The 13,330-nt window shown below is 41.9% G+C and overlaps 1 protein-coding gene across 2 annotated transcripts in view; it reads left to right on the top strand.

Moving 5' to 3' along the window:
- The window catches only part of BMS1 (BMS1 ribosome biogenesis factor), a 46,213-nt gene extending 33,073 nt beyond the window's left edge, over positions 1 to 13,140 (top strand). For both annotated transcript variants that reach the window (XM_082854880.1, XM_082854881.1), the window contains 10 exons: positions 2,600 to 2,673; positions 3,274 to 3,450; positions 6,607 to 6,795; positions 6,884 to 7,064; positions 7,266 to 7,324; positions 8,335 to 8,457; positions 9,223 to 9,370; positions 9,700 to 9,875; positions 11,968 to 12,129; positions 12,662 to 13,140. In XM_082854880.1, the coding sequence (XP_082711006.1) occupies positions 2,600 to 2,673; positions 3,274 to 3,450; positions 6,607 to 6,795; positions 6,884 to 7,064; positions 7,266 to 7,324; positions 8,335 to 8,457; positions 9,223 to 9,370; positions 9,700 to 9,875; positions 11,968 to 12,129; positions 12,662 to 12,892 (1,520 nt within the window). In that variant the 3' untranslated portion in view covers positions 12,893 to 13,140. The remainder of the gene's footprint in view (positions 1 to 2,599; positions 2,674 to 3,273; positions 3,451 to 6,606; positions 6,796 to 6,883; positions 7,065 to 7,265; positions 7,325 to 8,334; positions 8,458 to 9,222; positions 9,371 to 9,699; positions 9,876 to 11,967; positions 12,130 to 12,661) is intronic.
- Positions 13,141 to 13,330: the final 190 nt, after the last annotated feature.

Here is a 13,330-nt window from a genome sequence, read left to right as displayed (position 1 = left end):
CACTGGAGTTTGTAGGCTCTTGGGTAGAGCTCGGTCTTTGTGCTGAGATGAGGACCTCTGGGAGACCTTACTCTGATGACTATTCCCTGGGGTATGAGGTTTTCTGTTATTCCAGTGGTTCGGACTCAGAGTTCCCACCACAGGAGCTCTGGCCCAACCCCTGGCTTGTGAACCAAGATCCTGCAAGCCATGTGGGGTGGCAAAAAAAAAAAAAAAAAAAAAGGAAAAGGAAAAAAGGAGCAGAACAATAACAAAGAGAAAATAAAATAAGATTAGAAAACTAACAGATATGTTAGAAAGAATAAAAAAAGGAAAATATAGCTCAAACAAGCAACCAGAAGGTAAAAGAAAACTGCAGTAGTAAAAAAGAGGAGTTAAAAAAAAAAAAAGCCAAACAAGGCCTTGGCTATGGGGGTGGGGCTTATGCAGGGACAGGGTTTAGGTGGTGGGTGGGGCCTATGCTTAGAACCCACAGGGCTGGAACAGGCCCTGCAGGGTGGTGGGGGTTGGGGCTTAGGCTCAACACAGCAGGAGGTGCCAGGAGTGCCTCTGTCCCTGGAGGGCAGAGTACCAGGTCCAGGACCCCAGCAGGCTCACTGGGCCTGAGTGGGCAGGGGAAATGCTAGGCGCCTTCCCCCTAGTCCTCCGATCCCAGAGGACCCCTCCCCATTGGCCTCTCTTGTCCCCCCCACCCCCACCCCTCCCCATGCCCCTAGGACCCACGCGACAGGAGAGGGCTCCGGAAGGCAGGGGACCAGACCCCAGCAGGCTTCCTGGAGCTGAGTGGGCGGGGGAAATGCCCGCGGTGCTTGCCCTGATCCCCCGGCCCCAGAGGGTCTCCCCTGTCCACCTCTCCTCCTCTTTCCCTCTTCCCCCCTCCTCCCTTCCTCCTACGCCCCTAGGACCAATGCAGCCCGGAGGGGGCCTTAGAGGGCTGGGGACCTGGCCTGGGAGCCCAGCAGGCCTCCTGGCCCAAGTGGGCTGGGGAAACACCAGTGGCACCTCCTCTGACCTGGTCTTAGAGGGTTCCCCCCCACTGTCCACCTCTTTTCCTCTTACCCCCTCCTCCCTCCCTCCCACACCCCTAGGACCCATGAGGCCAGAGGGGACCCTGGAGAACGAGCACGGATGACTAGGCTGAGAGCCCAGCAGACTTCCCAGGGCCGAGTGAGTGGGGGAAAACGCCCACGGCACCTCCCCTGATCCTCTGGTCTTGGAGGGCCCCAATATCCCACCTCTCCTCCCTGTACCTCCCTCCTATGCCCCTGGGATCAACGCGGACTGGAGGAGGCCTTGGAGGGAGGAGGACCTGGCCCGGGAGCCCCGCAGGCCTCCTGGGGCCCAATTGGACAGGGGAAATGCCTGATCCTCCAAGCCCCTGAGGGTTCCTCTAGGCGTGGGAACCCACCCCCCATCCCAGCCATCCCTCAGGGGTGCCATTCCTGTCCGACCTCCACTTCTCCTCCCCCCTCACTCCCCCATGTCCTACCCAGTCGCTCTGGGGTTCCTCCCGTCACCTTGGGCATCGAGGACCCCCACCAGTGTCCCACTGGCACCCTAGTTGTGTCTCCATGTGTCCTTTAAAAAGCATATTAGGGCTTCCCTGGTGGCGCAGTGGTTGAGAGTCCGCCTGCCGATGCAGGGGACACGGGTTCGTTCCCCGGTCCGGGAAGATCCCACATGCCGCGGAGCGGCTGGGCCCGTGAGCCATGGCCGCTGAGCCTGCGCGTCCGGAGCCTGTGCTCCGCAACGGAGAGGCCACAACAGTGAGAGGGCCGTGTACCGCAAAAAAAAAAAGCATATTAAAACTTAAAAAATTTTGAAACTAAAGTTCTAGTACATTTCTTGTTGGGATTATTCCTAAGTACTTTATCCTTTTTTGTTTTTTATTACAAATGAAATCTTCCCATCTTTTATACGTCCTTTGGTTCTTTGGCTCTTTCTTATATGAAAATGTTTTGATACCTTTCTAAATATTGCCTCCCAGGGTTTTAACTTGCCTGTTTCTTTTAAGGGTAGGATCCATAACTAAACTTAGAGCTCCAGAAACAAATTAATGAGCTCTTCTTATGGGCTTGACATTGTTTTGGATACTACTGTTACTCTAAATGATGTATTTTATGTAATCTCAGATCTTTCCTAGGTATGTCACATGGTTGTGCTGTGTTGATCTCATTGTTGAGACTCTTTTTCATATGTGCTGTTATCATGCCATGACTTTTCAAGTCACTCTTTGAACTGTTGGTTTGGGGACTGACATGCAGGGCCATGCATGCCACCTCTGTATGCATCAGTGCTACAGAATGTTCATCACCTATCCTGGAAAAATAGCTTGTGGCTAAGTGGCATTTTGAAATAGAATATGGAAAAGTGGATTGGGCCCATTTCCTTAACCTAAACAGGTGATGAAATACTGACAAAATTTAACAAGAAAAAGAAGGCTGTGTAAGTGTGGGATTCTTTAGGGGTGTGTAGCAATAAGCACAGTAAAAATGAAGTTTGAGATGCCGAGCACATAGTCCACTTGGTGCTGGGTGGTGCTAGAGTGTCACGTGCAGGCCCTACTTACAGGGGAGTCATTTGGATGTTCTTTTCCCAGAGGAGCTCTATGGTGACTTTGAAGACCTGGAAACAGGGGACGTGCACAAGGGAAAATCAGGCCCGGATACTCAGGTATGACCTGGCCATGGCCAGCCATCAGCCACTGGTCCTTGATCTGTGGTCAGTATGTTCTGCAAGAGGCCCCATATGAGATGGATGGATTCCTTCCTAAAAGTGAAGAGGGTGGGAACGGACCAAAAGTTGTTGGTTTATTTGTTATTGTTAATTTTCTTGAGTGATACCTATTACCTCTTCTTCTTGTTATGATTCTTCAGTCATTGAAAGTTTTAGCTCCTGGGTCACTGTCTTGCCATCATTCTCCTCCACTTAATTTTAAGTGCCGCTTTAAAAAAATAATAATTCCCTGTTCTCCCTAAAATTTCTTCAGAACAGTATCTGGGAGCATCTGGGTTGGGAACAGTTGCTATTATTTTTATTCATGTTTGGCATTCCCAGCCATATTAAGGAATGGCGGCTAATTGTAATGCAGATGTCTAAATGTCTCTTGTTGCAGTACATGTTATTTAGAGACAAAGGCTGTTTTATTTTGTTTTCATGATGATCATAACTAAGATTTTCGCAGCTCAAATAGAACTTTTAAAATCTGCCTTAATGTTTAAAGAAGAAGTTCTCCACAAATTTTTACAAAATTTTCTCTTCTGGAAATTTAAGGTTGAAGATGTGGAGGAAGAAGTTAAAGAAGAAATTGACCCCAATGCAGAGGAAAGTGCCAGGAAAAAGCATTTGGATAAAAAGAGAAAATTGAAAGAGATGTTTGATGCAGAATATGATGAAGGAGAAAGCACATACTTTGATGATCTTAAAGGAGAAATGCAGAAACAAGCACAGGTGAGAAAACTCAGTTCCTATCAGCCTCATTTCAGGGCTGTAATAGTGCTGTGAATACGTAACTTTGTTTAGGTCTTTGCTCCCTGCCTGCTTCTGGGCCTCCTAGGTCAAGATGCAAATAGGTGTGTTTATTCATGCAGTTATCTAATTGTTTCTTCAGTCAGACATTCACCAGAAAAATATCAGTGTCTGTTTTGTACCAAGCATTAAATGTTGTGGAAGCAGAAATGGCTGAGACACGGCCACCATTTTTGAGGATCTTACAGAGTAGTGATTTGAGACAGTGTGTTTATTTACATGCAAGCATTGCCTTAGTATTCTGATTGCCACTCCCTGGAACCATAACTGAATAATTTGAATGTGTACGTGATTCTTGGCCTGTGTGGCTTATGCATATACCAGTGCTCTCTGGGGATGGTTTTCTGAAAACCCACCTTGGTCAGAGTTCAGAGGATACTTCGAATGTAAGGTCAGATGCAAAGATAAAGCCTGTGGAATGCTGAAAGGGAGATAGTGTGGCCCTGCCGTCCGGGGATGCTGAGCAGGCTGTTTGAGTTGATGAACTGACTCTGAAGGAGGCAAAGATGTGTACAGTTGATGGCAAGTGTTTGAGATGCGCTTTGACAAGTGGGGCCACCAAGAATCCCTGTAAACGGGAGCATACCCTAATATGTCTTCTGCAGATTAAGTATATGATTTGTGAAAATGCAGCTAACAGGGTTTGCTCAACCTAGGTCTTCATCTAGTTAAAGAAGTATCTCCTGGTTAGTCATTAACATAGTGATTCAAAGTGTGTTCTGACCTTTGATAGAAGTGACTAGGAAATGTAAGGCTGGTTCTGAAGTCTTTGCTTTAGGCCATTTATAATTTAAAATCACCTAGGGGCTTCCCTGGTGGCGCAGTGGTTAAGAATCCACCTGCCAGTGCAGGGGACATGGGTTTGATCCCTGATCCGGGAAGATCCCACATGCTGCAGAGCAACTAAGCCCGTGTGCCACAACTACTGAGCCTGTGCTCTATAGCCCACGAGCCACAACTACTGATGCCTGCGCACCTAGAGCCCGTGCTCTGCAACAAGAGAAGCCACTGCAATGAGAAGCCCGCGCACCGTAATGAAGAGTAGCCCCCGCTCACCCCAACTAGAGAAAGCCCGTGTGTGCACAGCAATGAAAACCCAATGCAACCAAACAATAATAATAATAAAATAAAATCACCTAAAACCTTGTGGGTCATTGTAAAGAACTTCGAATTTTTTACTGTGAATGAAATGGGGGTCCATCGGGTTTTTTGTTTGTTTGTTTGTTTGCGGTATGCGGGCCTCTCACTGTTGTGGCCTCTCCCGTTGCGGAGCACAGGCTTCAGACGCGCAGGCTCAGCGGCCATGGCTCACGGGCCCAGCCGCTCCGCGGCACGTGGGATCTTCCCGGACCGGGGCACAAACCGTTGTCCCCTGCATCGGCAGGTGGACTCTCAACAACTGCGCCACCAGGGAAGCCCGCATCGGGGGTTTTGAGTAGAGGAGAGACATGCATGATCTGCTTACCCCTTGAAAGGATTACCCTGGCACAAGTTCAGTAAGATTAACATGACTTACACTGGGGAGGGGGTGGGGGGTTGCAGTGATGAGAGGAAAGAAAGAGTCAAATTCTGGCTATACTTTTTTTGAAAGGTAGATCAGTAGGATTTCCTGGTGGATTGAATGTGAGATGTGTGAGAGGGAAGATAAGGATGACTTACTGGAGGCATTGGGTTGTCATCAGTAAGAGGAAAGCCTTTCATTGATGTCAGTCTACCTGGGAAGATGAAGTTTGGATCTGTTAGGTTTGAGATACCTTTCAGACAAGAGGAGTGTCAGGTGGTCAGTTCTGGAGAGCTGTTGAGGCCAGGGACTTAAATGTGATGTACTCAGGATCTGGGTGCTTTTTAAAACTATGAGATGGGTGGAATGACCTGGGGAGTAAGCATGGAGTCAGGAGAGGAGAGGACCAGGACTGGGTACTTCAGGAGACTGGGCAGAGACAAGGAAGCAGCAGTGGAGGCTGCGCGGCTCCCAGGAGATAGAAGAAATGTAAGAGGACGTGCAGTATGCTGGAAACCACTGTAGAAGGAAGTGATAAATTGTTTCAAATCCTGCTGTTGTGTTAACTACAGTGAAGACAGAATTGACCACTGGATTAGAACATGGAGGCCTTTAGTGACTTTTGCAAGCATTTCAGTGGAATATTGGTTCAAGTACAATTTTAGGGGATTTATGAGAATATGTGCAGCGTAACTGGAACCAGACTTTAGAAAACTTCTGTGGCATTTTGCTTCAAAGATAAGCGGAGAAAGGGGGCAATAGTGAGAGGACGTGCAGTCAAAAGGTTTTAAGATGAGAGAAATAACAGGAAAGATTTGTTGGAATAAAGTCCAACAGGAGTGGATGATCTAGGGTGCAAGTAAAGGTTGGCATTAAATAGAGGCATGGATAATCTCTAACAGCTGCCTAGTAGAGCTTGCTGTGATTAAGGAAATGTATATCTTACTGTCTTATATTGTAGCCACCTAGCCACATATTGATACTGACCACTTGAAATACAGTTAAAGTGATTAAATGACTGAATTTTAAAATTTTATTTAATTTCAACTTAAATAGCCATGTGTGGCTACTATATTGAACAGTGCAGAGCTGTAATAAAAGGCTGAATATGGGTGTAAACCCTGGTAGAGGGGCTAACTGTGGAAGTTCTTTTAGGTTGCTTAAATTTTGAGTGAATTAGGAAACAGTCAACAGCTGAGAGTGAGGATGAGGGAGGAGATAACTGGGTGTTTGATGAAAAGAGAAAAAGTGTGAAATAATTGGGAGAGTAAGAAAAGAAAGTGTGGATGGGGAAGTTCAGAGTGTCGACCAACATTAAGGGCTGCTTTCAGAGTTGTTTGTATTTACTATAGTATAGCTTGGAGCAACAGAGAAGTAAACAGTCGGGGCATATCCTGAACAAACTGTATAGATAAAACATATTATTTTTAATTAGGATAAAGCCTAAATAATTCTGTACATGGTTCCTTTCTTTAGAAATTGCTCTTTTTTTTTAATGTTAATCTTACATTTATTAAAAGTAACAGAATTATGGGTTTTTAATTGTTTTTGTTTTATTTTCCCCCTCTCATGTATAGCTTAACCGGGCAGAATTCGAAGATCAAGATGATGAAGCCAGAGTTCAGTATGAGGGTTTTCGACCTGGGATGTATGTCCGAATTGAGATAGAAAACGTCCCCTGTGAATTCGTGCTTAACTTTGACCCACATTACCCAATTATTTTGGGTGGTTTGGGCAATAGTGAGGGCAATGTTGGATATGTACAGGTAGGTACCCTTCACTGTATGCTTAACGATTGAGGTTCTTTGGTCATACTTGTACCAGTAATCTTACTGAAATCTCTTCTCCTTTCAGATGCGTCTGAAGAAACATCGTTGGTATAAGAAAATCCTCAAGTCCCGAGATCCAGTCATTTTTTCTGTAGGGTGGAGGAGGTTTCAGACCATCCCACTTTATTATATTGAAGACCACAATGGAAGACAGAGGCTTCTGAAATACACCCCACAGCACATGCATTGTGGAGCAACCTTTTGGGGTAAAAAGGGATTAGAATAAACTTGCTTGTAGGTTAATTTAAATCTTTTAAGCTTTATCATTGTAGTTTTGCTTTTTTCCTTTCATGAAATCCCAATTCATAAGATTTTTCTCTTTTTTTTTGGATTGGAGTATATATGTAAAGCAGGATCTAGAATGTGTGGTTCACTGTATTTTTTTTTTTTTTCCTGTTTCCTTTAAGGTCCTATCACTCCGCAGGGTACTGGGTTCTTGGCAATACAGTCTGTCAGTGGCATAATGGTAACTATCTTTGATCGTTTATTTTATAGATTGTGTTTGAGAAATAATGTCTGGATTATGGAATATGTACCTGAAACTTTAAGTTGAAAATTATTCATTTTAAGTATTTATAGTAAACTTCTCTTTGCTTTTAAATTTCCTGCATTTTTTTTTTTTTTTTTTTTTGCGGTACGTGGGCCTCCCACCACTGCGGCCTCTACCGCCTCGGAGCACAGGCTCCGGACGTGCAGGCCCAGCGGCCATGGCCCACGGGCCCAGCCGCTCTGCGGTATGTGGGATCCTCCCGGACCGGGGCACGAACCCCTGCCCCCTGCACCGGCAGGCAGACTCCCAACCACTGTGCCACCAGGGAAGCCCTTTCCTGCATCCTTTTAAGTAAGGTGTGAGAGTAGAGAAAAGGGAAGTAGAAGAATTGTAATGGTACTGATGACATTTTATATTTTTATGCTTTTATATTTTATGCTTTTTAATATTATTCTAAAAATATTTAAGCAGTGCTCACCATGAGCTAACCACTCGACTAGGTTCTGGCATACATTGGATACCAGCTAGACATAAGACTACCCCCTAGTAATCTGGTTTAGCAAGGTATGTTCACACAGTCTTCATTTGACCAATCAGAGCAGGTTTTATTGGCCTTATTTAACAGAAAAGAAAACAGAATAAGGGCAAATGGAATCCATCCTTAATGTCCAAAATTTAATTTCTCAAACATTGTAACCAAATCTTCATTATTCCTTTTCATTCATTCATCTTTGTGAAACTGTGTTACTGTGAAATCACCCTCAGGAAAATGCTCAAGATACCATCATTAATTTTGGCGTACGTGTATTATAGTTTCAGATAGCTTTTGTTAAAATACTGTTTTGCATGTTCATATATTCTTTCTTACTTTTTCTTAGGTGATTGTAAGCGAATTGCACTTTGGTAATTTGTTGCATTACAGAGAAATGTATTTCTTCTCTTGCTGACATTATTCCTGTATTCACATTTTGGGGGTTCCTTTTTAGGCTGATTTCCGGATAGCTGCCACAGGAGTTGTCCTTGATCTGGATAAATCTATAAAAATTGTGAAGAAATTAAAGCTAACTGGCTTTCCATATAAAATTTTCAAGAACACTTCATTCATTAAGGTATATATATATATATATCTGTATATTCATATGCTTATAAATGTGTATATTTTTAAAGGAGGAATGAAATATTCTAATATAGGTCTAAGATATAGTTCTAATGTTTTCAGAAAAGTATTTGAAATCTTTTATAAACTTGGTCTTTGATATTTTTAGTTTACTTCTTTATATTTTATATTCTTTATATTTAGTTTACTTCTTTAGATTTCTGAGCATATTTAAGTAACACAGAGCAATATAATATGGGAGGGTAGTTTGAGCAACATTTATTGAAAATTTCATCAGTAGAGGGTGTTTCCATTAAAAACACAGAGTTAAGATGATCATAAAATGTTCTTATAACATAATACTACCATCAGCATTTATCTTGCTGTCTCTTTATTTTCTGAGTGTGTGCACCTAAGTATTCGGATATGAACTGTAGTCAAGCCCTGTGAGATGACAGCAAAGGCCATCTAGGCCAGTTCAGACCAATAAATATCTTTTTGATCTTCTCTTCTACAAAGATAGCAGTAATGAACATGTTAATGGGCCCACAATAGAGTCTTAATTAGTGTTATTTCAGGGAAGATAGAGTTGTATTCCTTTTGACCTAGTAATTCCACCTTTGGGGGAAAAATAGAGTTGATTTTTTTATCACCTTTCAATGAATTATTTTTTGTTTTTTAACCAAGGATATATTTATGAACTAAGAAGTAAAATATCTGACTTTGTGTGTATGTATTTTTTTAATATATATATGTATATGTATATATATACCTGTAGGGAATGTTTAATTCTGCTTTGGAAGTGGCCAAATTTGAAGGTGCTGTGATTCGAACTGTCAGTGGAATAAGGGGACAGATCAAGAAGGCGCTCCGGGCTCCAGAAGGAGCTTTCCGGGCCACCTTTGAGGATAAACTGCTGATGAGTGGTAAGTATCCTTTGTGGTGTGTTCTTAACAGCATGTTACCTACCATTCACTATTGATTTCTAGCCAGTGTGAACTATAGCTGGTAGTTTAGGTCTTTAGAAACAGGCGTCAGCTGTAGCTCTCCCCAGCTGGAGCATCTTGTGTAGCACGCCCAGCCACACCCAGTAAAAGCTTTGTGTTATTCAAAAGTAGTTCACTTGGTGAAGTCTCTCTTCAGATACTGTGCAACCAGCTAGAGAAGTTTGGAGTGAATATTTTGTTCTTTTGTTTACCGAGATGGATATGAATCTTCTTTTGAAAATGTTAATGTAAATTTTCTCTCTTTCCAGACATTGTCTTCATGAGAACTTGGTATCCTGTCTCTGTTCCAGCCTTCTATAACCCAGTAACATCTTTGTTGAAACCAGCTGGTGAGAAAGACACCTGGTCAGGAATGCGGACAACTGGTCAACTCCGGCTCTCCCATGGCATCAAACTAAAGGCTAGCAAGGATTCTCTGTATAAGGTACAGTCAATCACCCATGTGCTCTGTAGATGGGTGTCACCCAGAAGCTTCATATGTAATGTTTTTTGTGGTTTGAATTTTCAAGTAGAAAGTCTAACATTAAATTTGAATGAACATGTTGTATATTCATAGACTGTTTTGGAAGGAACACAGGACAAGTGGTAATAGTGGTTTTCTGTGGATTGGAAAGGAGACTTAAACTTTTCACCTCTTTTGAACTATATACCTCTTTTGAACTTTTTTTGGTACTATATACATGTATTAATTTGAAAAACATTAATGTACTGATTCTTATTGAAGCAAGGGGGAGGGTTTTTTTTGAGTTTTAATAAACTTTTTGTTGAAGTGTTAACATACACACAGAAAAGTACACAAATAATAAGTGTATACAGCTCATCGAATTTTAGCATACCTAAGTTGCCATCGCCTGGAGCAAGCAATAGAATTACCAGCACAGTAGAAGTCCCCCTTGTGACCTCTCCCAGTCACTACCCCACCTCCACCTCAGAGATAGCCGCTATCCCAACCCCTGACACGGAAGTTACTTCTGCCTTTTTTTGAGTTTTATAAAATATACCATGTACTGTTTTGCCTGGTTTCTCTCCTTCAGTATTATGAGATTCATCCATGTTCTTGTATATAGCAGACATTTATTTGTTTTTATTGTTGAGTAGAATTTCATTGTATGAGAATGTCGGTTTTATCCATTGATGGACAGTGTTTCCAATTTTTGGCTATTATAAATGCTGCCCTGAACACTTATATGCAACTTGTTTGGTGTGCATGTGCACACAGTTCCGTTCCATAGATCCCCATGGGTGGGATTGCCAGGTTACAGGGTACATGTGTTCAACATCAGTGTGTGATCCCTGTAGTATACTGAAATACCAGGTTAGACTTGAACAGCTTATCAGAGTTCTAGTTATTCCACATCCTTTCCAGTAGTTGGCCTCATCAGTATTTTAAAATGTTAAGTTCTCAGTGCCTGTCTGGATTCCCATTTTCATTCAAGTTTTGGTCTCTGAGAACGTCCATTATTTTTTCACAGGTTAACAATGCATTCGAAGATTTGTTTGTGATAATGCAGGATATTTAATTGTTTTGTAATAAGAGGGTAATTCAGGGTATCGGTCTGCCATTCTGCTAGAAACAGAAGTTTTCCAGACATTAGTTTTTCTGTAAAATAGTTAATAAAATTTGAATCACATTGCCATGAATTTCTCTTAAAATATACTTCAGAACATAGTACCTGTTGTCCGGTCTGTGGTGTTTACTTGTTTTTGAGAAGGAGATTTCTCTGATTTCTTTCATTCTAAAATATTTTGGTGTCTTAAACAGAGAATATTGAATATTATTGTGGGTGATGTCTTTAACAGTAAATTTATAAAGATACAGCAGACATATTCTCTATATAGTTGCCGACCTTGGTAAAGATCTAGGGCAAAACTTTCAACTTATTAACTACTTCTGAGACAGTTAAGAATTTTGGTCATCTCAATTTAAGCATAGAATTTGGTTAGCTTGAAAACTGAATGTAGAAGGAGTTTTGCCTTCATTAGTCATTTAAATGTCACTTTTCTCAACCAGCCTTCTATTAGAAACAGAATAAAGTTAAACTTCTTAATGAGAATCAGGGATGGGGGCATTTCAGCTGCTCATTGGAGGAATAACTATGTCCTTAAATCCAGAGAGGTTTATAGTCAAGATGAAAAGCTAGTTATTCTTGTTAGGCTAGAAAAAACCATCTCAGTGCCCCAAAGATAAGGCCAGAGTTTTTCATTAACAGAAACTTTGGATCTTTTCATCTGCTCTGTTGAGATCCTATCGTCCATACTGTAGATATGGGCACAGTTGATTTCTTGGAAGAATTGTAAATATGTATATTCTGTATATTCCTTTGTTTGCAGCTGTGCATGGCCATTGAGGCAATATATATCTGATGGATGATTGAGTCCTCATTTCTGATGGTCAGCAAACTGTGGTGTTACTGATCTTGTGGAAAAATCAACCCATTGAGAAGATTTTATGCAAGTTTTAAATGTACATAGATCATAATATATGTCACAGTCTTTGTTTTATTTTTCTTTTTCAGCCAATTGTGAGGCAAAAGAAACATTTTAATTCACTGCACATTCCAAAAGCCTTGCAGAAGGCCCTGCCATTTAAGAGCAAGCCCAAGACCCAAGCAAAGGCAGGCAAGATTCCGAAGGACAGACTGAGACCAGCTGTCGTACGGGAGCCTCATGAAAGGAAGGTACTGTTGATGGATGGCTTCCAGCATGTTGCATTTAGATGTGAAAATAATGCTTTCAGTAACACACGTGGCATTTTTACTGCATTCTCACTTTTCATTAGGAAGGGATAAGGGCCAGACTTATTCAAGGCACTTGATCTGGAAGTTAGAAGAAAGGCCGGAGTCCATTTCGCTTCTTTTGTTTAGTCATGCTCTGCCTTATGCATTTTAATGGGGAATAATAGGCACACAGCTGGCAAGTCGCTCTTAGTTGTACAGAGTATCCACAGAGTGATTTAACAAAGGTGGTTTTGTGGTCAAGGCCATTATTTAAGTATTTTACTAAGTAAATATGCTCCTACTTATATTTCCATGCAAATTATAATTTCCTAGTTCAGGATAAATTTTCACTAGGTTAATATTCATTTGGATCATGAATTGATTGTAACTTGGATGCCATCAGCTGTGGTGTTTAGGCCTCCTGAAACTTAGAAGGAAAGCATGCTGTAGCTGTAAGAATATTCTGATGCTCACTGGGTTTTGCCATTGTCAGATCCTTGCGCTGCTGGATGCTCTGAGTACAGTGCACAGTGAGAAGATGAAGAAAGCCAAGGAGCAACGGCATCTGCACAACAAAGAACACTTCAAAGTGAAGCAGAAGGAGGAAGAAGAGAAACTGAAGCGACAGAAGGACCTCAGGAAGAAGCTCTACCGAATTCAGGGTCAGAAAGAAAGAAGAAATCAAAAGTCCAGCCTGAAGGGGCCTGAGGAGCAATTGAAGTGATCTCCAGACAGACAGACAGACAGACAGTCATTTGAATCTGCAGTGATAAATGGTTTCATATATTGTAGTACTTTTAAATAACAAGTCAGGGGACTGGAGCCTAAGCACAACCTCTTTGTTGGATATATTGCCTAGACTGTGCCTTTGAGAGGAGAAATGGAGACTGCTGATAGGACACCTGTTCATTCTCAACATCTGGGTTATGTCACAATAAAGCAATATAATTGATGGTTTTCTAGATTCTCTCACATTCCTCTTAACCTGTCTCAGTTTAATTTTGTGCTACAAAAGTATCATTAAAATATTTTCTTGTTAATTTTGGCTTAGTAGTTTTCATTAGGGAATGAATGCTTGATAATTGCTTACTCTACCACCTTCATGATGAGTCTTCCAGAAGGGAAAAAATATTAACTTGAATCCTCAGCATTAAGGTAAAAT

This window comes from Leucopleurus acutus (genome assembly GCF_964270905.1).
Source record: "Leucopleurus acutus genome assembly, chromosome: 14".
NCBI lineage: Eukaryota > Metazoa > Chordata > Mammalia > Artiodactyla > Delphinidae > Leucopleurus > Leucopleurus acutus.
The sequence above is the reverse complement of the archived record's forward strand: the minus strand, read 5'-3'. Positions and strand labels throughout refer to the sequence as shown.